The sequence below is a fragment of the Prionailurus bengalensis genome, chromosome B2 (genome assembly GCF_016509475.1).
Source record: "Prionailurus bengalensis isolate Pbe53 chromosome B2, Fcat_Pben_1.1_paternal_pri, whole genome shotgun sequence".
In the NCBI taxonomy this organism is placed as follows: domain Eukaryota; kingdom Metazoa; phylum Chordata; class Mammalia; order Carnivora; family Felidae; genus Prionailurus; species Prionailurus bengalensis.
The window spans coordinates 129,353,462-129,374,642 of NC_057349.1; the positions used below are offsets into that span (position 1 = coordinate 129,353,462).

General features: G+C 40.7%; 1 protein-coding gene across 2 annotated transcripts in view; it reads right to left on the bottom strand.

Annotated features, from left to right (window-relative positions):
• Positions 1-678: 678 nt before the first annotated feature.
• Positions 679-21,181, bottom strand: part of ADAT2 (adenosine deaminase tRNA specific 2) — a 43,394-nt gene continuing 22,891 nt past the window's right edge. Inside the window, exons 4-6 of one of the 2 annotated variants that reach the window (XM_043592497.1) lie at positions 20,552-20,658; positions 15,764-15,836; positions 679-4,465 (exon numbers count right to left, since the gene is read on the bottom strand). In XM_043592497.1, the coding sequence (XP_043448432.1) occupies positions 4,419-4,465; positions 15,764-15,836; positions 20,552-20,658 (227 nt within the window). In that variant the 3' untranslated portion in view covers positions 679-4,418. Of the gene's footprint in view, positions 4,466-13,995; positions 15,636-15,763; positions 15,837-20,551; positions 20,659-21,181 lie in introns of those variants that run through there. The other variant, XM_043592498.1, reaches the window with a different exon arrangement.

The following is a 21,181-nucleotide window of genomic DNA, read 5'->3' on the forward strand; positions in this document are numbered from 1 at the left end:
TTACTCCTCACAGCCTCATTCTATAATAGCAACAGCTGCATACTGTCTTCACTGGTGAAGATGCATTAAAAGGGAGTGAAAAAATTGTTCATATCTGTAAAGGAAGTGGAGGCAGAACTGGTTTCTAAATCTTAGACCATTATTAAAAGCTCCAGCTATGAGAAAAGATAAACCCAGGTTCAAGTTCAAGCTCTGTCATTTAACAGCTATGTGACCCTAGGTAAGCCACTTACTTCCCATGTCTCAGGTTCTTCGTCTGTTAAAAAAGAGTATGTGGGGGCACCTGGGTGGCTCAGTCAGTTGAGCATCTGACTTCAGCTCAGGTCATGATCTCGTGGTTTGAGGGTTTGAGCCCCACGTTGGGCTCTGTGCTGACAGCTCAGAGCCGGGACCCTGCTTCAGATTCTGTGTGCCCCTCTCTCTCTGCCCCTTCCTCACTTATACTCTGTCTCTCTCTCTCTCTCTCAAAAATAAATAAACATTAATTTTTTTTTTAAATATGTGATTGATTGCAAAAATGGGCCCAACTGTGCAGCACTGCCTATACCCATGCCTTTTGCCATGATGTTTTCCAGTGCTTCCCCCCCTCCAAGGGATGGGGTGCAGAATTCTGCATCCTTACATTCAGCTACATGACTTGCTTTGACCAATGAGATATTAACAGACGCACTGCAGACAGAAGGTTGAAATGGATTTATGCAATCAGGCTTGTTCAGAGCTTGCAGCTCTGTAATTACCACCAGAACATGCCCAGCCCAGCCCACTGGAGGATAAGAGACAAATGGAGGCGCTGCATTGCCCCATTCATCTGAGCCAGGGCCAGGCGGGATCAGTCTTCAGTCAGCCAAACGCTATGGGTCACGAGCCAGTGCACCAAGATTGGCAGATCTGTTTAGCCAATCACTCTAGATGTATAAACAATAAACAGTTATTTTTGTATGCCACTGAGCTTTCGTGGGTTTTTGTGATGGAGCATTGCTGTGATAGTAGGTACGTGATATATGATGGCAAAACCTATCACATACGTATTAATTTGAGAAAACACATGTAAATCACTTAGCACAATATCTGGTGACAATAATAACAACAGTAGTGAAAACGTGTGCTATTATTTTGAAGAAACAATACAGAATATGCAAAGGTATTGGCAGTTCATCTGTGGATCCTTCACAGGACGTGTCTCATTGAAATTTTTTTACAAAATCATGCAATTTTACTTCCAGTTTTTGTAAAGAACAAAGCTAATGGTCCAATTATATTTTTTTAATCTTATAAGTACCCTAGGATCTATTCTCACAAGAAAAACAGTTCTTTTCCTTCGAGAAGATTCACTTTGTTAAAAAAATTTTTTTAAATACAAAACAAACACATACACACAGGTAGAAAAAGACGTGCAAATTCACTACCTACCGAAAAATGCCAAAGGCTGGCCTCATGAATAAACCCAAGTTTTAGTATTTTGTTCCAGTGAAGGGATGAGCTGGGAACAACAATCACCATCCTTCTGGTTCTTTTCCTACTTGGAATTTAAACCAGAGTTTAAACTCTGCTTCTGCCCCTGACTAGCTCTGTGATCTTGAGCACATTAAACCTTATGAACCTCTATTAATTCACTCCTTACGTGGAAAAAAGAACAGTAACGTCCGAAGTTTGCTGCGAGGATCACGTAATAGGTGCAAAGACTTTACAGCTGTGCCCGGCATGCAATAAGACTCAATGAATATTAGCCATTACTGGTTAGTCTAACAAACGAGCAGGTGTTCTGTCAGCTTCATTTCTAGCTAGGCTAGACCATACAGAACACTATCTAAGGGAGGTGAGCTTCCAGGCCTTGATTCAAAACAGCCCTTTGGTATTGAACAACACATATCCAACCTCAGTGTAAAACAAAAACTGAATCTCAGATGTTCCATTCCAATGTGAGGAAAAGTCACTTATGAGAGAGAGGACACGGGGTTCGGACAAATGCCAAGAGCGGTGTTTCTCAGCTGCTTCCAGGCCATCTTCCCCAGCTTCTTATGAGACTCCAAAGCGCCTTCTAACTTCACAGTGTAGTTTTGTCCATTAGCACAGACACACATCAACGCTCTTCACTTAACTAACGAATAGCATGAATAGAGAAGTGACTCGCCCTCCCTTAGACACCAAAATTCCTCCCTTTTTTTCTATTTCTCTTACTAATCTGGTAAAATTAATCATCAGAGCCACAGTGATGCTGTCTTCATCAGGAAGGGAGAATGGGAGAGAACTCTCTCCTTCATGGAGCTACTTTCTCCATACTTTCTCTTACCTTCTCTTTCTCCATATTTTCCTGGTGTCAAAAGAGATGGCTACTTCATCCCCTCTGGGCTTTTATAAATGCCTCTTCTATAAATGCCCCTCCAGAAGGGGCTGAAACAGGTCAGGACATTACTTACATTAGCCCCAATGCCACAGTCAGTCAGCCTCACCTCTCCTTCTCATCTTGGACCCTGCTCAGCTATGCTATCCAACCAAGCAGGATGAAGAATGAGCACCAGATGAAAATATGGGCCGAATAATATGCCAGTCCTATAAAATTCATGAAATTTACTGGGCCACCTTATAAAAGTTAACAATACAAACTTTCTCCCATTATCAATTCAATCTGCTGCTCCCACAGAGAAATTTCAGTCCAAAATGCTGCCCTACCCTATTTCCTTTTACTGACTCAGTTCCAGACAGAAGAGGTGGTATTTGGGCCTTCGGGTGGAATCTGGGATTCTTCATCAGCAGCTGCACCCTGGGCCGTCTGCCAGTATAATCGGAGTAGAGCCTTACTTAGCACCTCCAAAGTTTGATTATTTCAACCCTGAGACTCTCATTTCCCTCTTTTTAAGAAATACCTAAGGGTCAACAGAACACATGAGAATATCACAGCACCAGCCTTAATCCCACAGAATTCAGAAGCACAAACAAATTCCCAGTAATAATCTAAACATCAGTTTCCATCTGAGGGCAGTTCCCAAGCAGTAGATTGCATTTCCCAGAGCCCAACACGTTATACGCCAGATGCTTGTTGCTCGTGCCAGCTAGAGACCATTGTAAAGATTTGGTGTTATCCAGGTCTGCAAGGGAGCAAAAGAAGAAAAAGACCTCTTCCTTTTGATTTCAGGATGCCAGTGAATTCATAGCAAGTCCTAGAATTCAGGTCTTGGGAAGTCAGGTTCACAGGGAAAGAGAAATCCTGTATCAAGACATGAATTGTGCCACCGTGTGCTCATTGCCGTGTTTTGCCCTTTGCCCGCACAATGGAGCCTGTATACACAAACGGCAAAATAAAAAGATGAAGGATGTTCTACGCACCCATTGAGCCCTGCTGTTGCCAAGAGTAATCAGCAGTGAAACGATAAAGCCATCAGTATTTGAATGTAAATGTTAAAATAATAATAAATCTTATGGTCTCCCTAAGGTTAGTTTATAATAAAAATAACTTCTTGATCCTGGAAAACTTATCTGGTTTCTTTCTTCCTTTCATTCCCCACTTAATGACTGAAGTTACTATTTCCATGGTGGTCTCCAAACCACACTCGGTTTCTCTGCAGATTGGCATGTCACTTCCAACAATTTCACCAGCTGCTTTTTCCTCTCAAGGGAATATGATTAAAATATTAATCCAGTTTCTGGACTAATCTAGCAAGAAAGTTCTATAAATCAATCTCCACACAGCATTTCAGTTGCTCTGAAATATGCAACGTGTCCTCTCTTTTATTTGTTATGCCTCCACAAGAAAGTTAGGTCCTAGCAAAGCACATACAAAATTTCTACCTCTGCCCCTCTACTGCTTCCTGATTTCTCAAACCTGAAAATGGGAAATCGCAAAGCCCACGTCCAAAACGTAAGTTTCCAAATGAGAAGAGATGAGCTGGAGGAAAACACAGGGGCTCAAAGTCATGCTTCCCTTGGCTGCCGGGCTATCTGGCAGTGACAGCCCTGGCCCTGGCAAAAGTGCCTGTAGACTGAGGTCTGTACGGTTCAGGAAGCCCAGACAGCGTTCTCTTGGTAGCGCTAATTCGCCCGTTTGTCCTGCTGACTGGAAACCATCCAGAACCGCAAAGCCATCACGAAACCGCCTCTGGGCCTAGCATTGGGCTAAATCCTCGCTCTGGAGGAGCTTATGATCTAATTACTATAATTAGAGACCAATTGAGATTAAACTATGTGACACTAAGTAGGAGTTTGAAGAAAACGATCGTTGTGGGCTGGAGGAGTTGGAAAAGATTTCATGGAGAATGCAGGACTTTGAAGGGAAGAGTAAAATAATGCTTGAGGCTTATGAAGTAGATAAGATGTGCTTAGGATAAAAGAACACAGCGCAGTGTAGTGGGCTTACCTAAGGAGAAGATCCTTCAAAGCAGCGAGCTGCGTTCCCCTTGGCTTCCTGCCAGCATAGCTTCTCACTAAGAAGATGGGATTTCTCTCAGGTCAAGAAGAAATTTAATCTTTCCTGAAATTGTTTAGCATTTGAATCAGGATGGTGACATTGACCATATAAAAACCCAGCTGACATCCTTAACTTATTTAGCCCTCCAATATAGAAATGTCATTGAGAGAAATGACTTTCTATCAATGCCAGTACAGGCTAGATTAAAAGCTAAAAAAAATAAAACAAAAAAGTAAAAGCTGAAAGCACTTTCATGTGGAGTCAGGCTTACTGGTGGAGTGATAAGGCTTTTTCCAAAGGGTATGCAAAGCCGAGAAAGATCATCGGCAATACTTTCTGGGATTAGGATTACAACAAGCAGTAGAATTCCAATTGTTCCATTAATCTAAAAAAAACATACTGTGGGTTCCAGTCCAAGTAGTTAATAAAAATAGCAATACTCTGTTTTACTATTTTCCCTTAATTATTAACTTGGCATTCATCTGCGTATTTTAATTGAACTACGTCCATTACATGACAAAAGTGTCTCTGGAGGAACAAATGGGTTTATCCAGCTCTCCCCAAGATGAACAACAGAACAGGTGGACAGGGGTGCAAGCAGTTTTCAACATGGCAAGCCTGATTTTACCAAAAGAAAAACTGTCAAGGTCCATTTTCTCCCTCATGTTTAACTAAATTGCTGATTGAAGCAACTAGCATAGTGGGTTAATTCTGAAATCTTAACTGTAATTATTATGTAAAACTGAAATGTACCTTTATTTCAGTTTCTCTTTGGGGGGAAGATTTTTTTTTTTTTTTTAATGGAAGAACAACAATCTTATATCATTCCAAGTATCATCTGCAGATTGGGTTTTCCATAAGGTGGAGAGAGGTCTTGCTTAAACCGATCTTATTTGTTTGTTTAGAGTGCATGTGTGCATAAGCAGGAAAGGGGCAGAGAGACAGGGAGAATCTCAAGCAGGCTTTATGCTGTCAGCACAGAGCCTGACACGGGGCTTGATCTCATGAACCGTGAGATCATGACCTGAGATGAAACCAAGAGTCCAACGCTTAACCAACTGAGACACCCAGGCACCCCTAAACCGATGTTTCTGAATTGTTTGTCTATACTTCAGCCTAGGAACCGAAAGCAAAGGAGGCTGTGGTAGGAACAAGAGTGGGCGCTGGAAGGTCAGAGGAAGTGCATAACCCAGTCCACTGTGCTCCTTTTAGAGACGCCAGCGTAAGCCTGGAATCTACCACTCACTCCTCCAGTTCTCAATTGTTTATGATCCATCAGAAGTTCCCAGTTAGGCGGACAGGACGTAGTCGCAAAGAAGCTGCTTCTGAGCCACCACCATCTGGGAGTGTGTTTGTTATGCTGACCACAAGCCTAGGACACTTCCAGGGCGGCCACTCCAGTGCTTTCCGGCAAACATACATGATGAATGGTGTGCATGTGCAGACACACACCCATGGGCGTTTCCAGGATCATGCACAATTCCCTGAATGCTGGCTTTAACCACACCCCTTGTCCAAAACAAGAAAGCATGGCAGAATATTCGATGAGAGAGTTAAGAGGGAAAGGCTTGATTCTGCACTAAGGTATGCTTTGAACAAAAAGAAATAATTCATAGACGTCAGCAAATTATTAAGAAAAAAACGAATTAAAACATTTTCAGAGTTGCAACATCATGTTGACAACTGCTGCCTTTGACACTAAGCTGCCTGGGACACCCAGCATCGGTGTCACACGAGTCAACTGCAACTGATCGGTCTCAAGGGCTACTCTGACTGGTGGCCACCAAGTATGGCAGGTGCCATCATGCTGTCCTTTCTCGGTAGAGAGGGGACCAACATCTAGGACATACGGTATGATGACTAGGAGCACACACTCTGGGGACAGCCTATCTGAAATCAAGTCCTGGCTTCACATTTTCTGCTCTTTGCTGAGATTATTCACAAATATTTCAATTCTCCTCCTCCTGAGGTAGCTGGTAGATTACATCTCCTGCCACCTTGACATTAGGCATAGCTATGTGCCTTACGTCAGCAGAAATGACGTGTCACTTCTGGGCAAAAGCCAGTCAGACTCCTTACTCAAGAGTGGTCCCAGGTCCCGCAGTGTAGGAATCACCTGGGGGCTTGCTAGAAATGCCAGCCCAGACCTCCTGAATAATAATGTGCATTTAACGAGTTCCTTGGGTCATTCATATGTGCATCAAGTTGGCAAAGCCCTGACTGAAGACATAGAGCATTATTCACTATCTTCTCTCCCACCACAGTGACTGAGGGTGTTCAACCACATTCCAGATGGTACAGTATAACCTAGACCCCTGGCCTGACTGGAGACAGACAAGTGAAGCATAAAAGAATTAAAACTTTGTTCTAAGGCACTAAAACCCTGAGGGGTATTACCTTGGCATAACCTAATCCATTCCAACTGACATCATCACTTAGTACTCTGTGACCCTGGGCAAGTTACATAATATCCCTGTGCCTCAGTTTCCTTGATGTAAAGTAGAGATGATAACAGTACTGACTCAGAGGGTTGTTACAAGGATTAATAAGGGAACAGATGAATAGAACCTGGCAAGTTCTAAGTGAATATTAGCTTCTATTATTGACACACTCCGTCCCCCTAGCTCAAATCTGGCCTAGTGATGTAATTTGTCTCCTTACCTCAGTGACCATAGTGTCAAGACGTTTGTCGCCGGCAATGCCCCACCCCAAAACACACATACTCCGGGAACAGGTATGAAATCACACATCAAAAAGAAAGGAAAAATTACCCCCTTCTCAGAGGAAAGTAGATCTTACTCATAATAACTCGGCCCAAGCATCCCTTCCCTGTGTCTTCACATGATTGTCATCTTCTATTCTAACACTGCATATCCTGCCCCTCACCCTCCCACCTACTTTCCAAACCCCACCAGCCTCTCTGGGCCCAGCCTCTCCTCCTTCTCCACGTCTCCTCCAAATCCTGCTTTCCTATGCAACGTAGAATTTACACATAGTATTTGTCTGTTACATGAAAGGCTTTGTCCTGAGCTCAATGGTGAGTAAAAAACCAAAATTCCTATTAAGTGTTTATTTTTTGTCTTTTCTTCAAACTCAGTGTATGTAATTCTGGTACCAAAGGGTTACCAAGCCTGTTACAGAGAAAACCGGGGAAGGCACAGTGATGGGAACGGTATGAAGATAGTTTCTATTTGAGTCTTGGTTTTTTTAAAAGGTCCGGGGTTGCCTGGGTGGCTCAAGCATCCGATTCTTGGCTTCAGCTCAGGTCATGATCTCACAGTTTGTGAGATCAAGCCCTGCATCAGGCTCTGTGCTGACAGTGCAGAGTCTGCTTGAGAGTCTCTCTCTCTCTCTCTCTCTCTCTCTCTCTCTTTCTGCCTTCTCGTCCCACTTGAGCTCTCTTTCTCTCAAAAATAAATACTTAAAAGGGTCCAATTCTGCCATTAGAGTAACTTTTTATAAATAAGTATTTGGTGATATTTTTAATATGACAATCATAAATAAAATATATATTCTTACCCCACAAAATTGATAAATTGTCTTTTCTCCTTGCCATTCTCTTAAAGTATATGTAAGGAAACAAAATATTCTAAGTCAAGGGCGCCTGGGTGGCTCAGTCAGTTAAGTGTTAGACTTCTGCTTAGTTCATGATCTCACGGCTCATGAGTTCCAGTCCCACGTCGGACTCCACACTGATAGTGTGGAACCTGCCTGGGATTCTCTCTCTCCCTCTCTGCCCCTGCTCCATTTGCACTTCCTCTAACTAAAAATAAATAAACACACACACACACACACAAAATATCATAAATTAGAGTAAGTATTTTAGGATCTTGGATTTCTCTTTCATATTTATAAACAGACTTTTTCAAAAAATCATGGTACTAACTTTCTTACACCATACACAAAAACACCTCAAAATGGATGAAAAACCTAAACGTAAGACAAGAAGCCATCAAAATCCTCAAGGAGAAAGCAGGCAAAAACTTCTTTGACCTTGGCCACAGCAACTTCTTACTCAACACATCTCCAGAGGAAAGGGAAACAAAAGCAAAAATGAACTATTAGGACCTCATCAAAATAAAAAGCTTCTGCACAGCGAAGGAAACAATCAGCAAAACTAAAAAGCAACCAACAGAATGGTAGAAGGTATTTCCAAATGACATATCAGATAAAGGGTTAGTATCCAAAATCTGTAAAGAACTTATCAAACTCAACATCCAAAAAACAAATATTCCAGTGAAGAACTGAGCAAAAGACATGAACAGACACTTCTCCAAAGAAGACATCCAGATGGCCAACCGACACATGGAAAAATACTCCACATCACTCATCACCAGGGAAATACAAATCAAAACCACAATGAGATACTACCTCACACCTGTCAGAATGGCTAATGTTAACAACTCAGACAACAACAGATCTTGGCAAGGATGCAGAGAAAGAGGATCTCTTTCGCACTGCTGGTGGGAACGCAAACTGGTGCAGCCACTCTGGAAAACAGTATGGAGGTTCCTCAAAAAATTGAAAATAGAACTACCCTATGACCCACAGGACACAGGAATGCTGTTTTGAAGGGGCACACGCACCCCAATATTTATAGCGGCACTATTAACAATAGCCAAAGTATGGAAAGAACCCAAATTTGCACTGATGGATAAATGGATAAAGAAGATGTGGTATATATATGCAATGGAGTATTACTTGGCAATCAAAAAGAATGAAATCTTGCCACTTGCAAGATTGTTGGAACTAGAGGGTATTATGTTAAGCGAAATTAGTCAGAGAAAGACAAGTATCATATGACTTCACTCATATGAGGACTTTAAGACACAGAACAGATGAACATAAGGGAAGAGAAGCAAAAATAATATAAAAACAGGGAGGGAGACAAACTATAAGAGACTCTTAAGTACAGAGAACAAACTGAGGGTTGCTGGAGGGATTGTGGGAGGGTGGGTGGGCTAAATGTGTAAAGGGCATTAAGGAACCTACTCCTGAAATCATTGTTGCACTACATGCTAACTTGGATGTAAATTAAAAAATAAATGAATAATTTTTAAAAAATGGTACTAAAGCAATTAACCACCACTACACAATGAGCCACATTATTCAGTTCCAATGTCAGAGAACTGTAACAAGCACCTTAGAGAATGAACCTCAACATTTTATATCCTCTAGACCAGGGGTAGCAAACATTTTCCTAAAGAGCCAGACATATTTAAATGCTTTAGGCTTTGGGAGCCATAGGTGTCTGTCACCATCACTCAGCTCTGCAATGTAGCACAGAGGCAGCTTCAAACAACACGAAAACAAAACGGCATGACTGTGTTCTAATAAAACTTAATTTGTGGACACTAAAATTTGAATTTCATACGATGTTCACAGGTCACTACATTCTTCTTTTGATCCCCCCCCCCCAACCATTTTAAAACATAAAACCATTTTTAACTTGTTAGTGGTACCAAAAGAGGCAGCAGGTTGGGCTTGACCCACGAGCCATATTTTGCTGACTCCTGTTCTAGACTCATAAGTTCATGCTTCTTCAACCACACAACAAATCTCCCTAATAATCATCAACAAGTGGTGTTTAGCTCAATATTCACTTAAAAATAAGGTGTGAAACAATCCCAGGAGCCTGTTTTTATTAGCTCAACCTGAAAAAACATAAGATCCAAAAGATGTCAAACTTTCACCAGAACTTAATGCCAGTCTTATCCATAAAAATAACATCACCCATCACCCCTTTCTTCACCACACACAATTAACAATTTACGGAATAAGAAAATAGTTGGCAGTTGTCTTTCTAGAAGTCAGTGTAGTCTCACTCCTTTGCCAAAAGGCAGATAAACCAGTTCTTGATGCCTCTTTTCCCCAAGGCTATTCAAGGCCAGTTGATGCAGAATGACTGAGGACAAGCTTTGGCTTCCACGTGGATTTTTAACCAGGAACTTTACTACTTTAAAATTTTTTTAATGATTTTTTTAAGAGCCTTGGTTTTTTGCTATTTTTACCGACACCCATTTTAAAAGCAGCAGTGCTTAAAACATTTTAAGTCTAGATGTCTCTATGGAAACCCAAGAGAATTCTGCTTTTATGGCCAATGACTACCTACCTAGATTATACATCCTATTGGATCACTACAGGTAATCCCTGAAACCAGAAACATCTCAGACCTGTTTTTCCAGAAATCTCTCTTATCAGATACAATTAAATGGATCTAAGTATTAGTTTTACTGAGATCAGGAGAGAAAGAAGTTATTTATTTGAGGCTTCCTTTTAATTTTTAGTAAGATGTCCTCATTTAAAATATTCTTGGGGTGCTTAGTTGGCTCAGTCAGAGCATGTGACTCTTGATCTTGGAGTCATGAGTTCAAGCCCCACGTTGGGTATAAATAAATAAATAAATAAATAAATAAATAAAGCTTTAAAAAATAATAAAACATTCTTATTACAAAAAGAATTTTGTGAATTTCAGCAGACATAATAAAAAAGAAAGATTGCAATCAAATAACCTAACAGCTGCTTTGCAATTGAGATCACTGATTTCATCTCCTTCTTTCCACTAATGTCAAATGCATTTTCTTTTACAAATTTAAGTTTCTCAGGGCACCTGGGTGGCTCAGTCGGTTAAGTGCCCAACTTCTCTCAGGTCATGATCTCACATTTCATGGGTTCGAGCTCCGTGTCAGGCTCTGTGCTGGAAGCTCAGAGCTTGGAGCCTACTTTGGATTCTGTATCTCCCTTTCTCTGCCCCTCACCCACTCACGCTCTGTCTCTCTCTCTCTCTCTCTCAAAAATAAACATAAAAAAAAATTTAAGTTTCTTTCCTTGGACTTATTATTCATTGCAAGGGAGGAAAAAAATTATTATATAGTGTAGAAATCAGGTAATCAAAACTATCCAGGTGACCAAAATTAACATCACCAGTGAGGACTTCATGGCCTTTGGGTGTCTTCAGATGTGATATTCTGAGAATATAACATCACCTAAAACACATAACCTGAACCCAATCATGAGAAAACACCATCATTAAAAAAAGAGAAAGGGCGCCTGGGTGGGTCAGTTGGTTAAGCGTCCGATTTCAGCTCAGGTCATGATCTCACAGTCTGTGGGTTCGAGCCCCTCATCAGGTTCTGTGCTGGAGCTTGGAGCTTGGACCCTGCTAAGGATTCTGTATATCCTTCTCTCTCTGTCCCTCCCCAGCTTGTGCTCCCTCTCTGTCTCTCAAAAGTAAATAAATAAACATTTAAAAAAAAATTTTTTTTAAGAGAAAAGTTGATAGGGGCAGGGCAGAATGATTTTTAAAATGTCAGTGTCATAAAAGGCCAAGAGAAGCCATGGAAGTGTTCTAGATTCAAATAAGCTGAAGATACATGACAATTAAATAAGATATCTGACCCTAGAATCTTCCAATATGGCAGGAGAGATGGGGAAAATTCTCTAAAGGACACTATGGGGTCAACTGACAATATTAGAATACAAACAGTATATTAGATAAAAGTATTATATTAATATTAAAAATTAGAACTATCCTATGACCCAGCAATTGCACTGCTAGGTACTTATCCAAGGGATACAGGTATGCTGTTCTGAAGAGGCACATACACCCCAATGTTTATAGCAGTGCTATCAACAATAGTCAAAGTATGGAAAGGGCCCAAATGTCTATCAACAGATGAATGGATAAATAAGATGTGTTATATACACATACACACATACATACAATGGAGTATTACTCAGCAATCAGAAAGAATGAAATCTTGCCATTTGCAACAACATGGATGGAACTAGAAGGCATTATGCTAAGCGAAATTAGAGAAAGACAAGTATCGTATAACTTCACTCATATGTGGAATTTAAGATACAAAACAGATGAACATAAGGGAAGAGAAGCAAAAATAATATAAAAACAGGGAGGGGGACAAAACATAAGAGACTTTTAAGTATAGAGAACAAACTGAGGGTTACTGGAGGGGTTGTGGGTGGGGGGCTGGGCTAAATGGTTAAGGGACATTAAGGAAGACACTGGTTGGGATGAGCACTGAGTGTTAGACATAAGGGATGAATCACTGGAATCTACTCCTGAAAGCATTATTGCACTATATGCTAACTAACTTGGATGTAAATTAAAAAAAAAAAAAGTATTGTATTAATGTTAAATATGCTGAAGCCAATAACTATACTATGATTATATAAGAGAATATCCTATGCTTAGGAAATACAGAAACATTTCAGGGCAAAGGGTCATGATGTGTGATGTAACTTTCTACCAAATGGCTCAGAAGAACAATTATATAGATTCATACATACATATATATAGATAGATAAATAGATTGGGAAAGAGTGAGAATAAATACAGCCAATGATAAAGCTAAAGGTATAAATTGTTAAATTATTAGTTGGTAAGTTTGAGATTATTTGCAAATAGAAAACTTAAAGAAAAATTAACAGTTCTTGCCTACGCCTAAGTTGGCATTCTTGGCTATCTGTTTTCCCTCCATAATATTCCAAATGCAACACAGGAAGAGATGCTTGTGCCAAGTAACAAGAAAGTGGAAAGATATTTTAACATAATTTTTTATCAGTGATTGAAGCTTGCCAAAGCATTACACACCATCCGTTCTCCGCCGAGTCCATTGCAAAGACCAGCAAACACTGGCTACTCTAGCAACTTAGATGCAATCATTTCCTACTAATTCCTCCAAACAGGGCCTTGGTTCTAAAACCTTCTCATATCCTACAACTTCCAGAATCATCCCATGCACAGAACAAGTCTCTCAGCTAGTCTTTTGGACAGGCACTAATGTCAATCAATTGGATTCAATCTTTTGAACTGGACCATCCCAATATTTTAAGCCATGTCTAAGTAGCTGGAGATGTGGAACTCAGGAGGCAGCATTACATCATCATATATCCACAACTCTCCACCAGTTTGAAACTGCCATCAGAATCCCATAGTCTCAATGTCCATGACCTCACAATGTTCCTATATCAGCACTGGAGGTGCTGACCTCCAACCCGCAATGTGCCATCTAAAATGATTGCTTCCCGAAAAGCACTAGAGGGAACAATGCCTAAGACCAAAAACATAGGAAAGATTTTTCTATAAGGCCATCACTGGAGACAGAATCAAAAAGGTTATAACCAAAATTAAAATTTCCAGCCATGCTTAGGAATTAGGAAATAACCATTCTCCAAAACACAGTAGAGACAAAATATACATATATTGGTGAGTCTTTTCTATTCTTCCTGGTCCCATTTTATTACTTTCTTGGGACTTTCAGTATTAACTATCTGTAAGTTAAGATACCCATATACTAGTTTTAGATTTGACTTTTTATCCTAGATATTCCCCTTATTATTCATTTTTCTCCAAATTTCAATCAATAAAGTTATTTAACAAATATTTACCAAGAACCTACTTGATAGCCAGACTTACTGGTACTTACTGGTACCAGAGGAAAGATTCCAGGTTTTTTGTCTACAAATAATCCCTGAGAAAACAATGATATGAAGACAGTAAGTGCAATCAAGTCTGCTTGCAGAAAAGCATAAGAAGCCAGAAATGAACCATGACCAACTGCAAAAAGGAATCAACTAGTCAAAGCACTAAAGTTTAATGAGAAGATAATTTTTAAAGTAGGTGAAATTGAAGAGAAGTTACATGTAACATTATTATAAATTTAAAAATCATGCCTATTCTTCTCCATCAAATTTCTCAAATGCAGTTAAAAACACACACGTACAAAACCAAGCAATTATAAATCTTCTGAAGCATGTAACTGTGATTAGCTGCTACTCTCAGCAATATAAAAATACTTTCACCACAATTACATTCCAGCCTGTAATGTAATTCAAAACAAACAAGTCAGACATCACTCAAATGGCAGAACCAACAAATACAGATGCTTTGCATCAAGGAAATGAATCCACTGAAGAAATGCAACAGGAGCCTGGAGCTGGGCTTCTGGTGGAACAGTGAGGCCCCCTTCTGGGCAGACGCAGAGCACCCCAGTGTGGTTCTACAGAGCTGTTTTTCCATGGGCGCCAACCCTTAGTGCAGTCAGAAAGTATTGAGTGTCTGGGACTTCCGGCTGGGGAGACCCTTCCCAGGGTTGTGTGCCCATTTTTCAATTTTAGGTTTTAAATTCTAAGTCTGGACTTTTATAAAAAGAAATAACAATTTGATTTCAGAGTAAATAAAGCCATTCTATTTAATCATGCAACCAGCAGTCCCAACACCAAATGGCACACCCATCCCCTGTTCTCTTCTTGTTGCCATGACCCTTAAGACCCTCTAACGTACTGTATAATCTATCAGGCGTATTATCTGTCTCCCCCTGCTAGAATATCAGCTCCATGAGGGCAGGATTCATCGTTTTGCTCACTGATTTGATGAACAAATGGAGCTTGGCATAGTGTAGCTGTTTGCTAATAAAGAAGGAATTGTCTCATTTCTGCTTTTATCTTTTAAGAAAATATTCATCTTCATCTTCAAAGAAGGTGTAAGTAAGGTTTTATTATAGCAATATGCTATAATTTAAAAATGACACGTACTTGTTTTTAAAAGTATGCATTTTCTCGAACTGCTTTATAAAAGCAAAAAGAAATCAGTTCTGAGGCACACACAATCATAATCTATATGTATACAATTCATAGACAAATTCCAAGAAAGTCACGGGCCCTCATCGCCTCTTGGCCTTTTGGCTAAGATCAAGTGTAGAAAGTCACGGGCCCTCAACACCCTGGGAGGACACAGTAGCTGCAAAGAATGAAGGACCCGATTCTGAAAAGCCAGGCCGAAAGCAGGTGTCCACAGTGTGGCACACTCCAGTCCGGACACATGCCAGGTAACTGGGTCTGGATACACATTCACTGAAACTCAGGACTTTCCTGGCCCAGGCACAATGATTTTGGCAGGAAGAGCATGCACTGCTTACTAATTTCTAAAATTTCAATCTTTATTTTTATCCCCTTCTTACAATGTTCTTTAAGCTTATGGAAAAGCTAACCATTGTCTACAACTGTCAGACTTTTAAAAAGTGCTAATTTGTTCCCTGAACACAGCAAATAATGGGAGATAATTTTCCCAGGGGTTGAGGGCACATATGAACATATGATTCAATGATGTCAACAACTTTCAGTCCAAGAATGTCGTCAAGGGGCATCAGCCTTCCCTCAGAACAAGTTCAAGGTTTCGGACATTCCTTTTTCCGAACTTTTGATTTTGGTGCTGTGAAAAGAATAGCAAAAAAAAAAAAGAGAGAGAGAGAAAATGAAGAGGAGGGCCCATGTCAGACTCTGTTCACACAGCTTTGTCTTAAGTGAGGTTACATCATGTACAGCAAAGGGAAAACTGACCATTTGGATTTTCCTGTTTGTAGAAGGTCTTCAACATTTCCACTGCTTCCTCGGCCCGATATCCAGGAATGCACTGTTGAAATGAGAAGATTGAGGATGAATATCGCCCAATGAAACTGTGGCCTGCATCCCATACAAACAGCAATTGGGGGACAGCAGTGATGCAGGTAAGGAAGTACATTTCCAAGAGAATCGAGTACAGACTCAAACCGCGCTCCAGTCAACTATTATTTCTCAATCAACTACTATTGAAGTTACCAGCTATGTGATCTTGGGTACTGTGCCTCAGCTGCCTCATGCGTACAGTGTAGGTAATTACAGCACTTACCTCAGAAGGGTTTCATGAAGAGTAAATAAGATTACATAAAATAACACCTGTTAAATACCTGACACATCATAAGAATTTAAGCATCTGCTATGTTTTTCGACCCTTATTCACTGTTGGCCCATTAAGCGTTTGATGCTATAGAGCTACAGTTGGTAGTCCGCAGCTAAAAATGATCAACTAAGTATGATTTTTATATTTTTAAAGGGTTGTAAAAAATTTAAAAAAGAAGAAGAGGAAGAAGGAGGAGGAGGAGGAGGAGGAGGAGGAGGAGGAGATGTGACACAGACGTGAGTGGCTCACAAAGGCTAACATATTTACTATTAGGCTCTTTACAGGAAAAAAAAAAGTGTTGATCTTTACTGTAGTGGATGTTTTCAAAAGGATTTAACTGGATCTATCTTTGGTATCTAACTAGAGAGAAAAGATCGATTAAGTGAAAGAATAAGAAATTACGATAATGGTAAGGAGTGACATTATGTATAAAACACTACATGAGGATGAAACTTGAACTTGCCTTAAAGACAGCAATTATTTAAAGAGGCTGAACACAGCATTTCAGGGAAAGAGTAATAATGAGCTTGGGTTGTGGGAGGAATCCAACTAATGGGGGGTAGGGGGCCTATAGGTAAAGAAATTCAAGAGAGAAAATGAGGTCAAAATATACAGGGCTTTGAAGGTGTGTTACCCGAGTTTGAACTCGATATGCTGCATCCTTCTAAGATGCACGAAATGAAAAAATGAACAGAGACTCCATGGAGGCATACCCAGAAGCAGCCGCTGGAGGGGAAGCAGCTAGTGAGTGCCAGCCCAAGGGCCTGGCGAGCATGGTCTGCTGCTCAGAATGAACCTCCTTTTCCCTTCTGCCTTCAGTCAGCTCTTACCTGGACCTATGAAGCCTGAATAAACCTTCCCCATCAGAAGAAAACCTTTACGAGTTTAATGTTTTTAGATTGCACATATAAGAAGGATCGTCAGGGGCACCTGGGTTAAGCGTCCAACTCTTGACTTTGTCTCAGGTCATGATCTCATGGTTTGTGAATTCAAGCCCTTCGTTGGGCTCTGTGCAGACAATATAGAGCCTGTGTGGGATTCCCTCTCTCCCTCTCTCTCTGCCCCTCCTACTTGTACACACACACCCTCTCTCTCTCAAAATAAATAAATAAACTTAAAAAAAAAAAAAGATCATATAGTATTTGTCTTTCTCTGTTTGATTTCTTTCACTTGGCATAATGCCCTCAAGGTCCATTCATGTTGTCCTAAATGGCAGGATTTCCTTCTTTTTTTTACGGCTGAATAATATTCTATTGCATATGTATTAAAATATACATATTACATATTTATTATATATTATATATGTGCGTGTATACACACACACACACACACACACATATATATACAGAGAGAGAGAGAGAGAGAACATTCTAATTATAGAAGCAACGAGTAGAATGGTAGTTGCCAGGGGTGGAGGGGTGGGGGTTGTGGAGAATGAAGAGACAGTGCAAAGGGTACAAACTTTCAACTATAAGGTAAGTTCTATAAGGTGAGGATCTAAGGAACAGCACAGTGACTATAGTTAACAACACTGTATTGTGTACTTAAAAGCTGTGAAGAGAATAGAGCTTAAATGTTCTGACCATAACAACAAAATTGTAATTATGTGAGGTGAATGGTGTGTTAACTAACTTTATTGTGGTAAACATTTCACAATCTATACGTCTAACAAATCATCTCACTGTACACCTTAAACTTTACACAATGTTATATGTCAATTACATCCCAGTAAAGCTGGGGGGAAAAATATCCCAATAACCTTCCTTTGACCCTGCCCCTCAAGCAAGCTACTACCCTGCTACTACCCTGCTGCTCCCTGAGACTGACTACCCTGCTGCTCCCACAGACTCCTGGCCGTCACTTGTGTGGCTCTTATTTCCTCTTCAATCTCATCCATGCTGGCTTGTGCTCCCAGATCTCCCAAGGGCCCCTACTGACCAAAACACTGGTTTCCTTTCCATTGTCCTCAACTCTCTGCAATGGTGGAGACTACTGACCATTCTCGCTTCATTTTAGACCTCTCTCCTCCTTTGGCTTCTCTGTTCTCACAACCTTCTCAGACCATTCTAACCATGGTGGGTCAGTCCCATTCTCCTCACGCTACACTGTTTGTGCTCCTCAGAGCTCCCACCTCTCCTCATGTTCTCATGAGCACCAAACAAGCACAAAGCACTCTCCCCTCCTGTGAGGTCAAAGCAGTGGTCCTCCACCTTGGCTGCTCAGTGGAATCGACTGGGAACTCTCTTAAGAAAATACGAATATTCCACCTCCTCCACCCTCTCACCTTATACAGTTGGTCTGGGGCAGGGACCTCCCACAGGCACACTTAAAAAGCTCTACAATATGCAGTCTGGGATGAGACTCACTGAGTTACAGATGGAGAAGGAAATTGCATCACTCTAAGATACCAAGACAATATTTTCAACTATTCATTATAGCAATAAATTGTGACTTTAATAAAAAGCACACATTCTTATTAAAATAAACTTTTAAAAATGGAGCAGGTACGTATTATAAACAATCACTATCTTCTCTGAAAAGAATAGTTCTGTAGGTCTCCTCTATGAGCTTAATTCAGCTTATAATATAGCATTAAAGGATCAATGATTCTGCAATACAAAAACAGTATCCCACCTCCCACACCTGCCCCCCTACCTGAACCAACCAAATAAAGGAAGAAAACACAGGATCCAGAAGCCTAGGGTGTCGATGTTTCTTTAGAATTTCAAACACTTAAAAACAAAAACAACATAATTTGGCATCAGACCTGGAGATAGGGCTTCAAATACTGGTCATTCCTTTCACTGGGACCAATTAGTCCAAGTACACACACTATGATCTTATTCTTTGGTTCAGAGAGATCAACTCTGTGCAGAGACGTGTAAGAGAGGACTGTTTGGGCACTCAGCGTCACTGACGTGTTGGAGAGAAATTTTCTACCTATGTCTGATATCCAAGGGCTCATCCTTGTTCTGCCCAGGAGCTTTGAGAAATTCTTTAGATCTTTTTCATAAATGAAGTACAGGGTCAGCAATTTACTTGCAAAGAGTTATGTAAATAAAATCTGAGCTACTAACAGAAGCGATTGGGAAAATTCAAATCACTTTGCACATTATTTTTTATTTTATTTATTTATTTGAGAGAGAGAGAGAGAGAGAGAGAGAGAGAGAGGATGCAAGTGAGCGAGGGCAGAGAGAGAGAGAGAAGCTGTGCTCATGCTCACCCGAAGTGGGGCCTGTGCTCCCCCAAAGCAGGGCACGAGCTCCCCCGATGTGGGACTCGAGCTCACCCCATGCGGAGCTTGAACTCACGGGCCATGAGGTCATGACCTGAGCTGAAACTGAGCCACCCAGGCACCCTGAAGATCTTTTTAACGGTCAAGCTGATAGTATTATTTATTCTCTGTTGTTCAATTATAATTTATTTTCCGATGTGATGTTAAAAGTTATCTATTCTCAAATATACAGAAGTCGTTAGGAAAGCTAATGTTCAGCTGGAAAAACTCAAAATAGAATGTTTTCCAAAACTTGTTCTCAGTGGGATTCAGCCAAATTTAGCCCTTCACAGGTACTTGGTATTCTCCTAAGAATATCTGAGGTCTTGTAAGAATATCTGAGGTCTTTGAAGTTAACTGCCCACCATGTCAAGCCTTTGTTAAATACTTTTCATTTTAAAACATAATACTTCAGGATTAACTTTGGAGAAAAAAAAAAAAAATCACACCGGTTTATGAAAAACGATATGTATCTACAGGCCAAACTCGGAAATACAAATTCCCACTGCTCATAGCCTTAAACATAAAAACTTGGGGAGAGGTGGCAAGATTAAAGGGAAAGTAGAATTTTTAAGGGAAAACAAAAACAATGTGGATCCTAGGGCCTGGGGGAAATTTCAGTACTGAAAAGGCAGGGGGAACAAATAATGAAAACACAGGTATTAATTGCTACACACCAAAAATAGTACATAGTGATAAAGCAAAATGATTGGCTAAGTGCAAAAATATTGTGTGTGCACTGTAAATAGCATGTACTGTTACTGACAGAGTCCAAGCTTCTCCTAAACTCGGTACAGCACAGAGCTGGGGACACGCACTGAGTGAAAATGCCAACAGTGACCATGTCTCCAAACATCCCTGAAGGTGTTGGTAAAGACTGTCAGGAGAGACACCCTGGAAGGTTGGGGACTTTCCTTCTGGAAAGGTTCTGTTAATTAAGAGAGCCAAGCACTTACCTGGAAATGATTACCTGTCATCTTATACTGAGGCATAAATGAACTTGACTAGTGGTCCCAGAGTCTGCCTGGTCCTAGCATGGCTCTTTGGTATACTGACCACACTTGCACAATTCCCAAGCCCTTACAGAAATCAAAGGAATGAGAAAGAAAGAGGAAACATTAGCAGGTCATATTACCTGAAATGGTCTCCCAGTATTTGGTAAATCAGCAGAGGCAATATTTAGAACAGAGCCACAACCACCAAATCGTTCGTTCTGACAGCCGTATACCACCAGCGGAATTTATGGGAAAGAATTAAGGTCCCGAAGCCAATGTGCAGTTCAAGTGTGTACAGTGACAAGACCAGGGTAGGTTTATACCAGCCAGCCGGGAGAGGGAAGTTCAGGCTACTTTTAAAAAGTCAAGCGTAGGCTTAGTCTTAAAAATCAGACAATCCAGTTACACAAAAGAAAGAGGTCTAAAGGATTTAGAAACTAACATCTCACAACTGCAAATAATAAAAACCGAATACATGGTTACTAAATATTCACAGTTTGGTATTCTCTCTAGTCTTTCCTAACCTACTTTCTGTGAATCATTAGGGAACTGGAGCCAGAAAGGAAGTAGGAATTTAATCCAGGGATTTGCACCTTTTAAAAATAGGATTGTTGGTGGCACCTGGGTGGCTCAGTCAGTTGAGCATCCGACTTCGGCTCAGGTCATGATCTCACACTCCGTGCGTTCCGGCCCCACATCAGGCTCTGTGCTGACAGCTCGGAGCCTGGAGCCTGCCTTGGATTCTGTGTCTCCCTCTCTCTCTGCCCCTC